Source organism: Echinops telfairi, unplaced genomic scaffold (assembly GCF_000313985.2).
Source record: "Echinops telfairi isolate 266 unplaced genomic scaffold, ASM31398v2 ScPeMD7_7424;HRSCAF=8462, whole genome shotgun sequence".
NCBI classification, from domain to species: Eukaryota; Metazoa; Chordata; class Mammalia; order Afrosoricida; family Tenrecidae; genus Echinops; species Echinops telfairi.
In genome coordinates this window covers 22,350,818-22,368,155 of record NW_022111324.1, presented here as the reverse complement: position 1 = coordinate 22,368,155, position 17,338 = coordinate 22,350,818, and the positions used below count along the sequence as shown (strand labels likewise).

Sequence of the window (17,338 nt, the reverse complement as noted above, 5' to 3'; positions counted from 1 at the left end):
GATGGGGCAGGGTAGAACTGCCTGGCCGGTTCCCAAGACAGTAATTCTTTACAGGTATAGAAAGCCTCATCTGTTTCCCAAGGAGCAGCTAATGGTTTTGAACTCCGGACCTTATGGTTAACAGCCCAACACACAACCACTGCACCACCAGGGCTCAGTGTGGAGCGAGACACTGTTCATTCTCACTGTACCATAGGAGAGAGACAGTGGAGGCCCATTTAACCCATGAAGCCTGGGCATGGGGCCATTCTGGGATTTCCCTGAAGAGATGTCTAGTAAGAAGCCTTCGTGGTCAACGGTGAAGACCTGAGCTGCTAACCTTGAAGTTGGAGCCGACAGCTGCTCTGCGGGAGGACAGACATGGCAGACTAGAGCCCAAGACAGCCCATGGGCCAGTTCTGCATCTGTAGGGTGGTTAGGGTTAGAATCAGCTCGAGGGTAACCCACAGCCACGGCTGGAATGCGGGACTTAGGCTGATTAAACAGTCACTGAGTCGGTCAGTTAGGTCTGGCAGGACCATTGGGGGCTCCGGTGGGAGCAGCAGATATTGCACGGACGGTGGCATGGATATTTCACAGAGTCACGGCTCACAACTGGTGGTGCCGCGGAGGGACCTGCGGAGGGTCACAGCTTGACACGGTGGTGATGGAACAGAACATTGAACTAGAGGTGCATAAGGGAAAGCGTGGGTACCAGTGACGTGGGTACCAGTGACGTTGACCATACATCAAACTCTGAAGCTTGTAGCGTGAGGAGCTCAGACCCTCCTGGTTACAAATATTTGTACCATTTGTGGTTTATTTGGCTGGGAATGTGCAAAAGGTGTGTCAAGCCCCTGCACACATACGCTCAGAAAAGCTCTGGAACACGGCAGTCTGGGGCTCAGGGTGAGGCTCAAAGCCATGACTGCTTAGACAGGAACACGGATGGGAGCCCCACAACTACCAGTGTGTGGTCCTGAGCTTAATCCCAGGGTTGAAGGCAGCCTGGTGTCCCAAGGCCATGGGACTGGCCAGGCTGGCTCTTTGGGGAAACCGCCTTGGTTGGCCCATTATTTTCACAGTTGTCCCCACTCTGGGGATGTGAGCAGGCTGGCTTCTCAGTGCTGGACATCTGGCCAGGTCCCTGTGGGCAATTCCAACTGGTGTGAAGGGAGGCATGAGACCGGATGACAGAAGGGCAAGACCAACAGAGCCGGCGGGCAGGCAGCCCTGCAGCCCCAGGAGAGCCCTGGTGCCCTGCAGGCCCGGCAGGACAGCTGTTGGTTAGGCCCTGGTTCTCGGGCAGAGCCTCTGGACCCATCTCAGCCCCTTCCTGGGGGCATTGCCACCTGGGTAAGCCCACCGCCAGCAGGGCAGAGCCAGGCAGAGCTGCTTGCCCAGGAAGGCTGGCGCCACTTCTCAGCTGGGGCTCTGGCTTGGTGGGAACCAGAGAGACTTCCCAGCAGACAGTGGGCATGGGGGGCAAGTGACAACAGGGCCTTTTGAAAAGCTCCAGCTCGAAGGGCGGGCTGGGCAGATGGATTCAGGAAGCCTAGTGGTTGCCAGAAAGAGCCAGGGGTGAGCGACTCCGAGAAGGGTCATGTAGAGGTCATGACATGCTCCCCACCCAGAGCAGGCACCTAGGGGCAGGAGAGTGTCCAGGGCCAGTTTGGAGGACTGGAAAATCCAGCCCTGTTAGCACGCTTTGTTCTTGGGTCCCTGGCCTCTTGGCAACAAGGACGTCAACTGGGGGATGCTCTTCCGCTCCTCCGGAAGGCCAGGCACGCTGAACGGCCTTTACTGGCTGGTTCCACACCCTAGCACAGGTGGGACTCCTCATGGTTCCCGAGGATTATTATGGAGACAGAGCCTCCACTCTCACCCTCGGAAGGTGGGACCCATACACCGAGGGGTTAATCATACACCATTAGAGCTTAGATTCTGAGCACTCATTTGCATAAGACTACAAATTACAGTGAAAGCCCTAGACCCGTTTTGAGAGTCCACAGAGATTCGGCCTCAGGCAGCGTGTGTTTGCAAGTGAACCCTGAGCCAGCCCGGGGAGGGGCAGCCCAACGCTCGGACACGTCCCTGGGTGTGCCCTGGATGGAATTGGGGCACTGGGGCCACACAGCCATGAATCATACATGGAAGCTCGTCCGTGTACCTTGCTGTACTGTCCCATTCATGGCCCCACCATGCTGCTATTGTCCCTCCTGCAGCTGGCACAGCTGCCTCTGCTGCCCGGCATGCTTCGCTGATGGTTTCCTTGGCCTCCCGTGCCCTCGAGGAACCCGTGGGCTCCACTATCGAGTAGTGCCCAGGGCTTCCCTCATCGGATCAATTGTCTTTGTCCCATGTAAGACTTGCTAAATGTGTCCCTATAAATAACATTTGGATCTGTGATCTTTGTCCCCTCCATCAAGCCTAATGCGTAACCCGTGACACCACAGGGCTCCTCCGGCACCCTCAGACAGACCAGCTGTTAGCCAGCGCCCGCACGCACGGCTGTCTTCCTGCCTGGATCCGTGCAGCACCCACAGGAGACAGGAGTCGGAACGGATTCGATGGCAGGGCGTTTGGTGTCTTGAGTTTGGGCTGTGGCTCCCACTGCCAGGGTCTTGTCTTCCTGACATGAGTTTGTCACCCACCCTGAAGGCCGCATTCTTCCATTGCCACTAATAAGTGCTCTTCATTCTTAACAAGCAGGGTTATCGCAGCAAGCAAGCCTTCTGCAGGTTGTTAACAAGCCTGCCTACAATCTTCATACAGCCCAGCATACACATTGAATAAGTACGGGGAGAGGACACCACCCTGACGTACACCTTTCTCGATCTTAAAGCACCCAGTACCTCCCTGTGCTGTCTGAACAACTAACAGCCGTGCAGTGTCCAGGTTGGGGAAGGTTTCCTCGGCCCAGGCTGCAGAGCCTCAGCCGAGATGAGAGGCCATGGTGGAGCTGAATGCAGGCCCGATGGGGGAGCCTGATGCCGCCTCGCAGCCTTGGCCCAGACGCATTGTTTTCAGCTTCTGTCCAGAGGCAGGGCAGACTTTCAGTTCCAACCTAGGACACACGCCCACTTGAACAAAATACTTCCCCCAATAAAGTCTACCCTTGTTTTGTGTGCTGCACTCTATTGTTTGTATGTATCTGTATACACATGTGGATGCATCAAGTTCTGGTATTGGTGGAGAATACTAACAGTACCATGCGCTGCTTCTAGAAGCACTCACAGATCTGTCTTGGAAGATGAATGAGCTAAATGCTCCTTGGAAGCGAGGACACAGACTTCATCGAACCTGCTTTGGAGTTGTCAGATGAGCCCAGACCCTGGAGAAGGGTACCGTGCTCGGTAAGGTAGAGGGCGGCGCAAGGGAGGAAGACCTTGACAAGATGGATTGATACCGTGGCTGTGACAGTGGGTTCCGACATAAAACCAATTGTGTGGACGGCGCAGGACCGGGCAGTGTTTTTTCAACTCGGTCACTATGAGTTGGAATCGACTCAACTCTCTAATAATAACAATGACTTATACACATAGGAAGGAGCCTTGGCAAGGGTCAGACGGCTGATGGCAAGGTAGGTGGTTCAAACTCACCAAATGCTCCTTGGGAGCAAGCTGAGGCTATCTGCTCCTGTACAGGTCTACAGCCCTGGGAACTACTCAGTGTCCCTGTGAGTCTGAACACCGTGGTAGCAGGGAGGGAGCTTCCGAAGTCTGTGGAATAATAGAATGAAAAGAGAGTCTTCTCATCTGGTCTCCTGACCTATCCAGTGCTCATGAACTCCTTTTGTTTGTACATCTTAAAAACCATTTTGATAGGAGACCTCACCTCACCTGGGGTCCGTTTCTCAAGAAAGGGAGAGAAGATCCATCAGTTGCTATTATACAACGTTGTTCTAAGGTAGCCCCGACCCACAGACCCTTCTATAAAGGACCCTTCCTGGAAATTCAAGTCAGCCATGACGGGGCTTTGCGGGGGAGGGGCCCTGAGGGTGGTGGGGGATGGCAGCATGTCTGTCTTAGAAAAGGCCGTTATCCTTCTGTTGGTGGGTAAACTGGGTGGGACAACCTGCCATGGGCGCAGGGGTAACATTTAATATTTATATTGAACCCAAGGGGTTATGTTCCTAATTGGACACTTTTGACCTAGTTTCGATCCAGGCCCTAGTGTCTGAGCCACATACGGGGACTTCAGACTCTGTCCTTTCTACGCACACAGCATCCTTCATAGGCTACACTGGGATTCGATGTGGAAATGCCACCAAACTCCACCAACTGGCTTTACCCTAAACTCACCTGTAGCAGATTTAAGGAACAGATATACTCCCTGGGGCTTAAGGCTCAAACATCCTCCTGTGAGCAAAGCAGGGGACTCTGGCTCCCAGGTGCCCGGTGTCCGGTGGCCTGGACTACCATAGCTTTATTGTTTTCTCCTTGCCTTGTGTGACATAGGTGAATCTGGCAGGCATGGCTCTGCCTTTGTGAATGAGTGTCATTGAAAGCTTTGTCCTACCCCTAACCCTCAGTTCGCGCAAATAGTGTCCAGTCACTTAATTCCAGTCTGTACAAGTCAACAAGTCATGTACTGTTGTCTGAACCACAGTGTTTCTCAACAGTGTTTTAAATTCTATTGACTGAATTAATGATATCACTATAATATGTCCCATAGGGATAGTTTATAAAGTTCTCTATCAAAAAATGATAATGATGTCTCTCAAGTGAACCAGAGATATATGAATGGGTTTTGGCTTCACACTTAATCATAGCCCTAATCTAAGAATAATTAGTTCTTATGACATGGCCTTACTCGATACTTGCCCGCATGAACAGATCCCTGAAGACATAGGTGCTATGTCATGCAGTGAAGAAATCAGATGGTGCCCCACTATCAGAAGAAATAACATTTGGGCTAAAAGGCTCATCTTGAAATAAGCAGCCCCCTAAGTGATGTGCCAACTAAGCTCATAAGGAGGACAAATACCAGCCTGTGTGACGCAAGGATTATAGATAATAAAATCCAAGTCCAGAGGAAGGGACAGAATCAGCTTAAATTATGAACACCTGGTTTGCAAAAGGCAAAAAGAAAAAGAAAAAAAGACGGTGGAAGCCTAAAATCCATTTGTGGAGTCCCCACCTGGTGAACCCCCTCTGATCATAGTCCAGAGACGCGAGCAGCCTTGCTATCAGACAGCTTTATAAAGTTGATTATAGCAGATGCAGTTAGGTTAAAATGTAATATCATTTGTTCTCTTTTGACCCATTTTCAAATTGTTTTTAATATTTTCTGTTTTTTTTTCTATTGAGGTTTTTCTGCTTTGTTATTGTAGTTGGGTTTTGTTTCATGTCTGGTCTGATATTCTGTATGTGTAAAGTTACAGAGACAGTAACTGGATTAATAATTACCTAGGGGGTGCAGGGGAGGTTGGGGGAAGTAGGGAGCTCACAATGAGTATGCGAAAGATGTTCTGAAATTGATTGTGGAGTTGCTTGCAGAACTTCTCATGACTGAACTATTAAATTGTAAGATGTTAATCATATACCAATAAAATTACTATAATTCTTCCATCAATGTGTGAAGCCCCCTTGTGTAGCTCTGATATCTATATTTACATAAGCATATTATTTACATACATGTATGTATATGTACATATTGGTAGGGGCTCATATACTTAGGAATGTTTTTCCATACTTTTTTATCTCCACTCGTATGTGTGTGTGGAGATCTGCTCTTATAAAAACTATCAAATAAATAAAACAACAGCCCAGAAAAGCCCACGGAGCCGTTCTCTGAGCCAGGAGGTCAGCGGGAGGCAGAACTCGCTGTACAGAAACCACCTCGGGTGTTTTGGCGGCGGTGGTGGTGGACGCAGATGGCGGTTTCCACAAGGCCCGTGTGCACAGGTGAGGGCCAGTGTTGCTAGTAGGACTCTAGGTCACACAGGCACAGGCTTCTCCCCCCGAAAATGACCTTAAACACGTCTTTGTGACCGGTGGGTGGCTCCAGACGAGTGCTCTCAGGAATACACTGGTGATAGGCTTGTCAGTCTCATTCAGCTGCATCCCAAAGAAACAAACAATGGTCCGATCAAAACAGTGGCTGCTGAGCTGGACCAGTTAAATTCAAAGCAGGAAGGCCCTCTCAGAAGGTCCTAGGGACTGCTCTTGGGGTTCCCTGGGGGAGTCTTAAGAGCCTTTCTCAGTGGACACGGCCATGGCATGGAGGTTACATGGCCGGCGGCTCACTGCCATGCTCCCCGGGGAAACGCTGGGGCCGTTGATTCCCAGCCTCAGAAATCCTAGGGGGACCGTTTTCCCCTGCCCTATAGGGTTAACACAATTCTCGTGGCATTTGACTTGAGTTCTTTAGGAAAGCAGCAGTGTTAAGCCAGACAAGCTGCACCAGGAAAACTGCCCCAACAGGATACTGCACCCACTCATCTTCAAGGGCAGTAAGGGTTTCCTTCCAAGAACTTCATTGGGAAGCCATACCCTACCTTCCCCAAACCCTGGGTCTTGCCCCTTCAGACTTTTTGCTCCCCAAACTTAAAGAACATTGAAAAGGAACATGGCTTGAGGTGGCTGAGGATGTCGACGCGGCCTTTTTGGCGTGGTGTGATTCAAAGGGAGGGTTGGGGAGCGGGCACGACCACCATCAGTAGGGCACAGACCTCGACAGGATGCACGGGTCGAGAAAGAATAGCTTCACATTTTGAAAGATTTCTGTGGTGTCGTTGCCTGACTTTTTTACTTCCCCATGACGGGGCTTCAAAAAGTGTGTGGGGAAATGGGATGAAAAGATCATGGGAATGTACCACCAACGTCTCGGAGCCCTGTTGTAGCTCATATATGGTAACCTGTGGGATGAGTCCAGTTTGGGCCCATGGGACTGGTTTTACTGCCGTGTTGTACCTGCAGTTTGGAAACGCTGCTCTGGAAAGGTGCGCTCTGCTTGCCCCTGGGGGAGGTGTGGGGACGCCAGCCACGTGGGAAATGGAAACTAAGCCCCTCCCCGCCACCCCCCCTCCGTGGATCCCAGCTGCAGAGGGACCCGCCCAGCCTGGCCTACCCTCAGGTCCCGGGGTCTTTGTCAGGCGGGCAGGTGCGTGCTCTCAAAGAGCCCACCACCTCTGGGCCCAGGCTGCTGGAAGGAGGCGGACTAGAGTCACAGAGGGCTGGCTGGGTTCAAAGCCCGCCTCTACTATGTGTTTGCTGCTGCGACCCTGGACGAGTGGTTTCACCTTTCTGAGCCTCGGACTCCTAGCTGGTAACCCAGACATGAGTGGCCGCTCGCTGGCAGGATTCAGAACTGTGTCCTGATTGCCCATCACGTGCAGATGATTTGTGGAGAAGCTAAAGCAAGCCAAAGGCTCCGTGACTGTACCTTTCTGTCCCACAATAACCAGGATTCCAAAATGTGACCAGTGTCTGCGTTTCCTTTGGCATGCTTGGGACCACAGGACACCCCCTCCCATCCTGCTCAGCACCCCAGCTCACCCGAAGGGAGGCTCTAGCCCCTGTGTGCCGGCACCTCCGCCATCACCTTTGAGCAAGTGCCGTCACCGGAAGTTGGTCCCTTCGTCTGAGTTCAGGCGCAGTGTGTGTGTGTGTGTGTGTGTGTGTGTGTTGCTCCGTGTCAGGCGTCATGCTTGTTACAGAGGAGGGTCTGTGAAAGAGGAAGACCTTCCACAAGATGGATCCACTCAGTGCCGCACCGAGGGCTCACACATCACCCTTGTGAGGACGGCAAGGATCCGGCTGTGTTCTGTGCTGGTGTGCAGGGGACATGTCAGCACCCGCTTGATAGCACCTCACCGCTTTCCGGCCATGCTGTGAGCTGAGCCGCCAGGGCCTCCCCGCCTGCCTCCAAGCAGTGACATGGGCACAAAGGCTGCAGGAGGCCCAGGGCGCACTCCGTGCTCATCTCCCAGCGCTGGAGGGGGTGTACCATGGCTGGAGACCTGGGATGCTGCCGGCACCCTTGTGATTCCAGCCACCCTGCCCATCCCAAGAGCCTAGAGAAAAGCCGACTCTTGGGAGGATCAGAGTTATCCCCCCAAGTCTAGACCCCCGCTGCCTGGGGCACAGGGCCTGGGCAGGGTCACTAAATTCCGTGTTAAGTAAGAAGGTTTGGGGGGCTCCACGTTGACTGTGTCAGGCTGAGCTGGACCAGGCTTCTAGGTCAACAGATGCGGGAGGTCAGACCAGAGGCTGGAGGAACCAAAGCCCCTCCCACCTTGCCAAGTCCCTCTGCTTTGTCTCAGGGGAGCTGGGGTGTGTGACCTGTGACATGCCTTCTCTTGGAATGGGGACCAGCAGCAGGAGGGAGAGTGGGTCCCCCAGTCAGACATCCCACAGAGCGGGTGGCATTCTCACCTGCCCAATGGGAGCCCGTTCCCAGCCAGTGCAATGCTGCCAAAGAAGCGCCGCACTGTTACGCCTCAGGGTCCTGGGTTCAAACCGCCCCCGGCCAGCCGCTCCTCCTCGGAGAAAGACAAGCTACCTGCCCTCATAGCCCTGGAAACCACATGTACAGCAACCACGAGTCAGAATCCACTCAGTGGATTTTGTTTAGAATCATTGTCCCGGACCCTCACATTAGAACATGAAGTCAACAGCAGGCGCTCCCTCGTTTTAAAGCCCAGATGAGATGTGCCAGGACCCTGGCCTGGCACCTGGCAGGTAGCAGACGCCGGGGCTCCAGTCTCCTCGGAGACTACTCCCTGCCTCACCGCCCTCCTGACCCTTTGCCCCTAGCCCTAACGCCAGATGTCCATTTCCTCCCGCTGGGGCTGTGGAGATGAGTGTGGGCCTGTAACCTAGAGTTCATAGGTTCAAACCCACCAGCCATTCCGAGGGAGAAGGATGAGACTGTCTGCTCCCCAAAGAGTTGCAGCCTTGGAAACCCTGCATATAGAGGATCACCCACCCAGCACCAGCTCTGTGTGGCATGGGCTTGACTGAGTCAGACAGACAGCTGCCAGGGGCCGTTTCCTCAGGCTACCAGCACATGTCTCTTGGGGCCTACTTGCCTGCTGAAAGCCGCCCGTTACTCGTCTTCACGGATTCAGCTGAATAGGGGTGTGTGGGATGTGTGGGGTATGTGCACGTGTGTCCACACCCGAAGCCCACCGCCTTCTACGACAGCCCGGGGGCTGCCTTCTCCACCCTCTCCCTTCCCCCAGCCCCTTCTCTGCAGCCTCTCGCTGGCTCACAAGCACCGCGCCAAGGGTGTCTTTGCAGGCACATGTTGCTGTGCTGGCTGTACACTAATTCTGGGAGCCCCTCGACCTCCCCTCGGCCCACCCAGCACCACCCCTGGCAGTGCCTGTCCCCCGCCCCCGCCCCCCATCCCAGACCCTGCTTGTGGCCAGTGAAGGCTCAACAAGGGAGCGGCCCAGATTTAGCCACACGGTGGGAGAAGCTTCAGCTCCACTGTTTAATCCTTTTAAACCCATGGCCGGCCCTGGGTTTTAATCATTTTAAACCTCCCAGCCCTCTGGTAGGTGTTCATGAGTAAGAGCCCTTCCCTCCTGCTCTCCCGGCAGCCAGCTGCTGTCGGCTCGGGGAGGTCTGGGCCGGGCATGTGGCAGGGCCACAGCCTGGCTCCTACGGTAGCGCTGTCTGCAAGCTCATAGAAGGTGGGACCCTGAAGGAGGGCCAGGGAGGCCGAGGGTGACCCAGGACTGCCCCCACCCCCACCCTGCAGCTGGAGCCAGGGCTGGAGTGGGGTTCACACAGCTGTTCTTCCCTGAGACTGATCGGAAATGGCGGTTGTTTTCTTTAGTTATAGATCATCAAGATTACTAAATGCAAGGTTAGCAGTTCAAAACCATCAGCCGCTCTGAGGGAGAAAAACTGAGGCTTTCTACACCAGTAAGGCGTGACAGCCTCAGAAACATCCAGGGGCAGCTCTACCCTGTCTCCTAGGGTCCGCGTGAGTCCACAGGGGCTGGGTGGCGGTGAGTTTGGGTTTGGGTAGCATCCCTCACGTCCTCACGTGCAGGCTCAGGGCACGTTCCATTGTTTGGCTTTAGAATATATGGTCCCGGCAGTAAGGCCACTTTGTCCATTTCCAGAAAAGGCTAGGAACAGTCGTAAGGCAAAAGGTGAAAGAAAAAATGGAAAGGGCTTCAGGCCAACATGGCAGGCCCTTTCCTGGGGTCTGGGGTGCTGGGGCTGGGGGCTGTGGCAGAGGGGGATGGGACCTGGGGGCCAGCTGGCTCTGAGACCAACAAGGGCCTCTTGGACTCTCTCCTCCTGCCAACCAGGGTGCACGGTTGGCATGCCACCTCTGGCTCAGAGGGGGGCTCTCCCTTTCTTTCCCCAGTTCTGCATCAATTGGCTAATACCAAATCCACACACCAGCCCCCAGCCTCTTCCTGGGGCCCTTGGCTGCAGCAGCCCATTCCCAAGCGGCCCTCAGGAGGGCCAGAGCGTCCGAGCGGTGACAGCGAGGGCCGGCTGCTCTGGATCACCGTGGGGCGGGCCTCTGCCTCAGCACGCGCAGTGACAGGCTCTGAGCACGGGCCAGGAGCTCTGAGACATGAGCCAGGCCCAGCCCGGCCACCTTGGCCCCGTTCACCTCCAGCAGCTCGTCCCCGACGCCCAGCAGCCCCGAGTACAGCTTGGCCGTTTTGGCATCGGCCATCTCCTGCACGTAGAACCCTGCAAAGGAAAACGCTAGAATGTAGCACATGGAATCGCAGTCAAAGCGCTGCGCACGCGCACCCGTGCCCTCAGTGCTCCTGGGCACAGCCACAGCTGGCCGGGTGCTCAGGGTGGCGCAGCCCCCTCCACAGGGGCTTCAACTCTCCCCTGGACAGAAATGGAAATGCCTCCAGCCCATGTGCTCCCTGGTGGGAAGGACCCAGGCACCTCTTCTTCCCAGGTGAGTTTTCCTTTGTGAATGAGAAGAAAAGTCTTTCAACATGACTTCAGACAATTACCTGGCTCTACTTGGGAGTCACAAACACGACCCACTTGCTGCCCTCAGAAACCCAGGTGTAGCAGGGGGTGAGGGTGGGGGTTAGGGATACCACTGACTTGGCAAAGTGGCGGGCCAGAGCGGGGTCACTCCTGCCTGGGGCTGTACTCAGGTGCGGCTCTTCGCTTGGGATCTGGGAGCACCCGGGGAGAGTCAAAATCCTAACCCATATTTCTACAGAGCCCTTTGCGCTTTGGGGGGTAATGCCCTCAAATCCCATAAGGCACAGAGTAAGTTGGCGGTAGGCTTCCAGAATGCTGTCAGAATGTGAATTTCAAGAGAGGACTACCTTTTCGAGACTGTGCAACATTAACTTTCAGTCCCGAGAACCGGTAAGTCAGGAGCAAGTTCTCCGGGCCGTTTCCAAACGTGGAGAAGCTGGTGGATAGGGCAGACGGTCTCTAAGCTAAGATGAAGGCCCTGCGATAAAGAAAGACGGGCAGAGTTCATCTCTGCTAACTAGCCTGGAGACCTAAGCCCCAACGACCTCCCGGATCTCTCCCCTCTCCTCCGCTACCCTCTAACCCTGGAGAAAAGAACACCATGCGCTCACTTTTGACATCACCCTGGCACTTGTCGTGTGGAGCCACGGTGACAAACTGACATACACACCTGAGGTTTCTGCTCACTAAGGAGAGGGCAGGAGGCCACACCAAGGGCCAGTTGAGACTGTCCACCCAGGACCTCAGACCTCAGCTGCGAGGGACCTCCACCAGCTTCCACCGTGTTAAGCCACCCTCGTGTAAAGACAGAAGCCCGAAGTCTAAAGATCTGAACTCTAACCACTGCACATTGTGATGGCTACTTCTGCTTCTCTGCCTCTAACTGCGTGTTGTGAGGGCTTACTACCATGCCTGTTCACCATGACCTTGCACTACGTACAGGCACAAGGAGCCGAATACTCCTCTATGCAGTGTCTAAGGCAGGAGCCAATGCCCTCCACACAGCCCCTGCCCACGTTCTCCATGAGGGTGTCCCGAAAGACCCTCCCAGCTTGTCTGCTCATGTCTGGGCCGGCTTCTGGGGCCTCTCAGTGGGTTGGCAGAAACTCAGTCCCCAGCCTCTCTGGCCACAGTGCTTGAGAGTCTGGCTGAGCAGGGCTTCCTTACGGCACTGCCGAAACCTTTAAAGACCCCTTTCAGCTGGTTCACCTGAGCAGTCAGATGCGGGCAGGCAGCTGTTTGTGGCCCACAGGGTCTGAGTTTGAGCAGTGGGTCTTGTTGCCATGGTGCGTGGAGGCAGCTCAGCAGGGCCGACCTCCTGCCCTTCTCTCAGGCCCCTGCGGGTCGGTCTCCAATACCTCTTTCTAGCTCAGGCTCTGGAAGTGGCGGTGTATCTGCCACCTGGGCTGCTTCCTCGGCTTGTAGCTTGACGTCGCTTAGTGCATCTTAGTACAACTAAGAGGGAAGTCAAGAAATCCTGGTGGTGCAGCGGGTTAGGGCTTGGGCTGCTGACTACAAAGTCGGTAGTTCAAGCTCATGCCCTGCTCCCAGGGAGGATGCTCAGGCTGTCTGCACCCTTAAAGAGTCACAGTGCTGGAAACCCTGTGAAGCAGACCTATCTGTCCTTACAGAGTTGGACTGACCTGATGGCAGTGGGCTTGTCTTTTGGTGTGATGGGAAGCCCTCTCTCCAGCCCACATCCAACCCCATACAGGCACATGACGCCCAGCTTCTGGCCCGGTGGAGTGAGTCCCTGGGTGGTGTAAATGGTTAGCATGCTGCTGGCAGTGGGAGGCTCAGCTTCACTCAGGGGTCCCTCAGAAGAAAGGGCTGGCAAGCTACTCCTATAAAATCAGCCAATGAAAACCCCATGGAGCACAGTTCTACTCTGACACCGAAGGCATGCGTCTGGGGTTTGGTTTCTCCCTAGGGGATGGGCGCTGTCCGCTCCTCCTCAGGCACGGGGAGCGTACCAATCCTATCTTTATACGTGCTCCTTTTCCTGGGTCCCAGGTGGGGGGCGCCCTGCTGTTGGTCACTGGCCCTTTTCTGCGGGGCTCCGTCTCCCACCTAGCAACTAGTTGTGTCTGCCCTCCTGGCTGCACCGGGCTGCTCTCTACCTGAGCCTCTTTCCCTGCTTCTCTGCGGGTGTGTTCAGAGCTGCCTTGACGTGAGAACGCAGGTACTGAGGGGTGAGGTGAGCCATTTTGAGGGGGCGCTGGAGCAGGTTTGCAACTGAGCTGTGACAAAAATGTGGTAGCAAGACTACTATTGTTGGCACTAATTGTCTGGTAGCAGCGACTGGATGCTGATGTGTGGTCTCTGTGTTGCAGCCGATTAGCATGGAGGGCAGCTCAGCTCTCACATGCTTGTATAGAGCCAGCTCCTGGATAGGTGAGTGGTGAGTGCAAGCCAGCCCCAGCTCCAGGCCCCTCTGAGGTCCAGGGAAAGGATCCTCAGTTGCTGGGGCAGCCTGTGGCCAGGAGGCACCTGCTGGGCTTCTGTGTGTCAGAGGAGGCCATGGCCAGGAGGGGTGCTCACCAACCTCAGCAAGATGCTCTGGTCACTGGAGACCCGGGTTCCCGGGGCTCTGTGCGAGGGTACCTTCTGCCTACAAAGGACCAAAAATGGGTTCTTGGGGTTTTCTTGGGGCTTTGGGGACATAGATCCACAGGCCCCCACCTGAGGTTCTGCTCCTCAAATACACGTTCTCTCTCTGAAGAAAGTAGTGGGGGAGTGAGTGTAAGCCACTTTCATATGTCCCTCCCTGCCTGCTACTCTGTCCCTCTTCATTCACAGAGTCATGTCCCTCTTCTTCACAGAACCAAAAAGAAGCCGCACAGAGAGAGGTCAGGTGAGTGAGGTCCATGGGGAAAGAGAGGCATGCTTTTTTAGCCAAAAACTGGAGCACTGAGATGGCTGCATGAGCAGGTACATTGTCATGGTGGCAAAACCAGTCCCTGTCTGCCACAACCAATGCAGGTCTTTTTTGTTGTACACTGTTAAGAAATCTTTTCAGCACCTCTAAACAGAAATCTTTATCAACAGTTTGACCTGGTGGAACCAACTCCAAATGCCCTATGAGTTGACATTTTCGTCATTTGGGAAGTTGACAGACATCTATAACATTTCACCTTTTTTAAAAACCAAAAAACCACTTGTACACGAGTTTTCCCACAGTGCTGACCTTGTAAGCTGTGCTCAACATCATTTCTGCAGCATTTTTCCCAAGCAGGAAACAAAATTTCCCAGCCACATGCTGTTCTATGAAATAGGCCATTACAAAAAATGAGCTTCAAGCCAAACTGCTTATATGAAAAAAATTCACTGTGACCAGAGAACCTTCCCAGGCAACGCCACTGGGTGCACTAACTCAGAGACAGTTGCTGGATGCTCGCCTAGTAGGAAAACTACGTACTACAAAAGCTCTGCTCCGCCCAGCACAATTCTGTTTGGTTTTTTTTTGGGGGGGTACCCCCTTGTACAGACCACACTGGGGTGGTTTAACTCTGGGACTTCACACTGCGTCACTGAAAGGGCCCACCTTACAAGTCCCTGGGTGGTGCAGACCTTAATGAGCTCAGTTACTGAGGAGGGCCTGGAGGAACCTTGAAAAAAAGGCTGGGTGATTCTCTTCTGAAAAATCTGCCATTGAAAACCCTGTGGGCACCGTGCTACCCTGACACACAGCGGAATCACCTCCAGGACAATTTTTTTTTTTTTTAAGGAGAAAGGACGGATGCTAAGAGTGGGCCCCAGCCCACTGAGGGCAGAACCCCTGAGCCAGTCCCCACAGAGAGCCAGTCCATGCCCACAACATGGCTCTCTGTGGGGACAGGCAGTGACCTACTCCCCGTCGAGGCCCACAATGGGGAAAGATCTATCTTCCCTTTCTCCCACATCGAGCCCATCAGCAAGCCAAGTGGCAACTACCTTCAAAACACACCCAGAATGCAGATTCCACCTTTGTTTCTCTCCTCACAACTGAAATCGCTCCTCTACAGCGGCTGGCAGTCCTCTGTGCCCAGCTAGGGCTGGTTCTCAGCAGGGCCTCCAGCAGGGCTGGAAGCTCACCAGCTCTCTGCCCCCAGCCCTGCAGCAGCGCCCCCTCCCTCAGCATCCCAGCCTAAGCCCTCACTACCACCTGGGGCCCCGATCTTGGGGAGTGCCCCGCCCCCGCCCACATGCACACACCACAGCCCACCCCATGGCCCTGCTCATCCTCCTGCCTCAGGGCCTTTGTGCTTTGTCCCCTCTCCCTCCAAGTTTTTTGTTTTTAAGGGGTAAGAACACTAAAGGAAGAGGGTGTATTGGCATTAGGTGCTGCGCATATATTGGCTGAAACAATCAATGGGGGAATCGATGTAGGCACTTCACACTGCCTTTTGCTTTGTCTCCGGCTCAGTAACTCCCACCACGCAAGCTCAGGAGCACCGCCTCCAGGAAGAGCCCAGCCGGCCTCCAGGCCTCGGTGGGCGGGTCCTTCGGCTCAGGTGGGCGTGCCCTCCAAGTCCTGAACCTTTAGCTCGCGTTCCTTCCGCTCCCCTCCACTCCCTCATCCTATGAGCGAAGTGCCTTACAGGCCCCTCTGTCCTGAGATGGATCTGCCCACAGCCCCGGGACGAAGACCTGGCCTTCTCAGTCCCAGATCACCGCCCGGGCCCCACCGGGCACCAGCTGGCGTGCTCCCCACCGACCCAGTGACAGCCCAGCCCAGGGCGTGCGCGGGCACCCATCTGGACTCAGCCCTTCGGCGCTGGGCCCGGGCCGGGCCGTGGACACGGACAGGCAGGCTCACCCTACATGCCCAGGCAGAGCACTAGCTGGAGGAGGGAGCGATCGGAGCACAGCAACCACAGCAAAAGGAGCCCGAGGGCTGGCAAGCACAGACTGCTTCCCTCCGCGAGCGCAGAACTTCTGGTCGCGGGACCTGGGCTGGGGGACCCAGGAAGGAGGGGCATACCTGAGTCTCGGCGCCCATTCCCCGAGGCCACGCGGAAGCCAAACGTGCCCTCAGGGGAGCGCTGTAGCTGCAGCTGGCTCGTTCCGTCTGGGAAAACCTCCACCACACGGCCCACCGTGCGGGCCAGGCTCGGGGCGCTCACGTCCTCCACGCTGAGGGCGCGCCGAGGCTGGGCCTTGGCGCACCTGAGGGATCAAGCCAGAGGAGCTGGTGAGAGTACGGGATGGCTGAGGCCGGGCGCTCTGTGGCCTACCTTCTCCCTGGCTTAGAGGCCCCTGATGCCTCTCAATCTCAGTCTGGGGCTGGGGATAGCACACAGGGTCTGTGGGTTCTCACATCTCTCCCAAGACTGCAGCACAACCAGAAAGTGCCCCCCTCCCCACACTGTTTCTTAAGCTTTTCCGGTGCAGAGACCACCCTGAGAATCTGATGAAAGCTATCCTTTTCTAGAAAATTCCCGAGTTAATGGACCTCTGGTAGCATAGTGGATTACTGTGTTGATTGCTAACCTGCAGGTCAGCAGTTTGAAACCACCGCTGCTCCACAGGAAAAAAGACAAGGCTCTTTATTCCTGTAAAGAGTTACTATCTCGGAAACACACAGGGGTAGTCCAACCCTGTCCTACAGGGTGTCTATGAGGCAGAATCAACTCAGGGGCAGTGAGTGAGAACAGACCCCCCTGAAGGCCACCCATGGAGCCCAGTTCGGAGCAGCTAGCCCAGAGGGTCTCACACATGGGGAGTTCTCTGGGCGAGCCCCCGGGGAGGGCCTATCTCCGGGAGCCCTGTCTCTGGGCCTTCAGCTGGACCAAGGAAGTACTCTGGACATTCCCTCATGACGATGTCATCAGGCCTCAGAGGGACAGCAGAGTCAGGCTGCCCACCTCTATCCACTGCAGCCAGCCAATGTCCTCTCAGCCACAGAGGCTCAGGATAAGGCCCTGTGTCCAGACTGCAGACCTCTGTGGCCTTGTCCCCCACACCTGTGCTCCCCATCTGCTGCTGGAAGGAGGCACTGATGGTCGGCCTTGCTGTCTCTTTCTTTCTTTTTTTTAAGTTCCACAACTCCTTTCTTTCTTTTTAAACATTTTATTGGGGCTCTTATAATAATCCATACATCAATTGAATCAAGCATATTTGTACATATGTTGTCATTATTTTCTAAACATGTACTTTCTAGTTGAGCCCTTGGTGTCAGCTGCCCCCCCACCCCCGCCTTGTGGCCCCTTGATAAATTATAAATGATTATTATTTTCATATCAACACTGAACGCTGTCTCCCTTCTTCCATGGTTTCTGTTGTTCATCCCCCTGGTGTGTGTCCGGGGGGTAGGGTGTGGGTGTGGGTGTTAGGTGTCATTCATTGTGATCGGTTCCCCCTTCCTCCCCTCCTCTCCCTACCTTTCTCTTGCCCTCCTACTCCCATTCCTGTTCCTGGACTCCATGTGTTATGAGCTCTTATCT

At 54.7% G+C, this 17,338-nt stretch overlaps 2 protein-coding genes across 2 annotated transcripts in view; one reads left to right on the top strand and one right to left on the bottom strand.

The window, feature by feature from the left end:
- STX6 (syntaxin 6) overlaps positions 1–3,114 on the top strand; it is a 58,334-nt gene extending 55,220 nt beyond the window's left edge. The window contains exon 8 of the mRNA XM_045297906.1: positions 2,409–3,114. Coding sequence (XP_045153841.1) covers positions 2,409–2,413 — 5 coding nt within the window. The 3' untranslated portion in view covers positions 2,414–3,114. The remainder of the gene's footprint in view (positions 1–2,408) is intronic.
- Positions 3,115–9,404: 6,290 nt separating this feature from the next.
- KIAA1614 (KIAA1614 ortholog) overlaps positions 9,405–17,338 on the bottom strand; it is a 43,146-nt gene continuing 35,212 nt past the window's right edge. Inside the window, exons 8-9 of the mRNA XM_045297983.1 lie at positions 15,877–16,063; positions 9,405–10,652 (exon numbers count right to left, since the gene is read on the bottom strand). Coding sequence (XP_045153918.1) covers positions 10,459–10,652; positions 15,877–16,063 — 381 coding nt within the window. The 3' untranslated portion in view covers positions 9,405–10,458. The remainder of the gene's footprint in view (positions 10,653–15,876; positions 16,064–17,338) is intronic.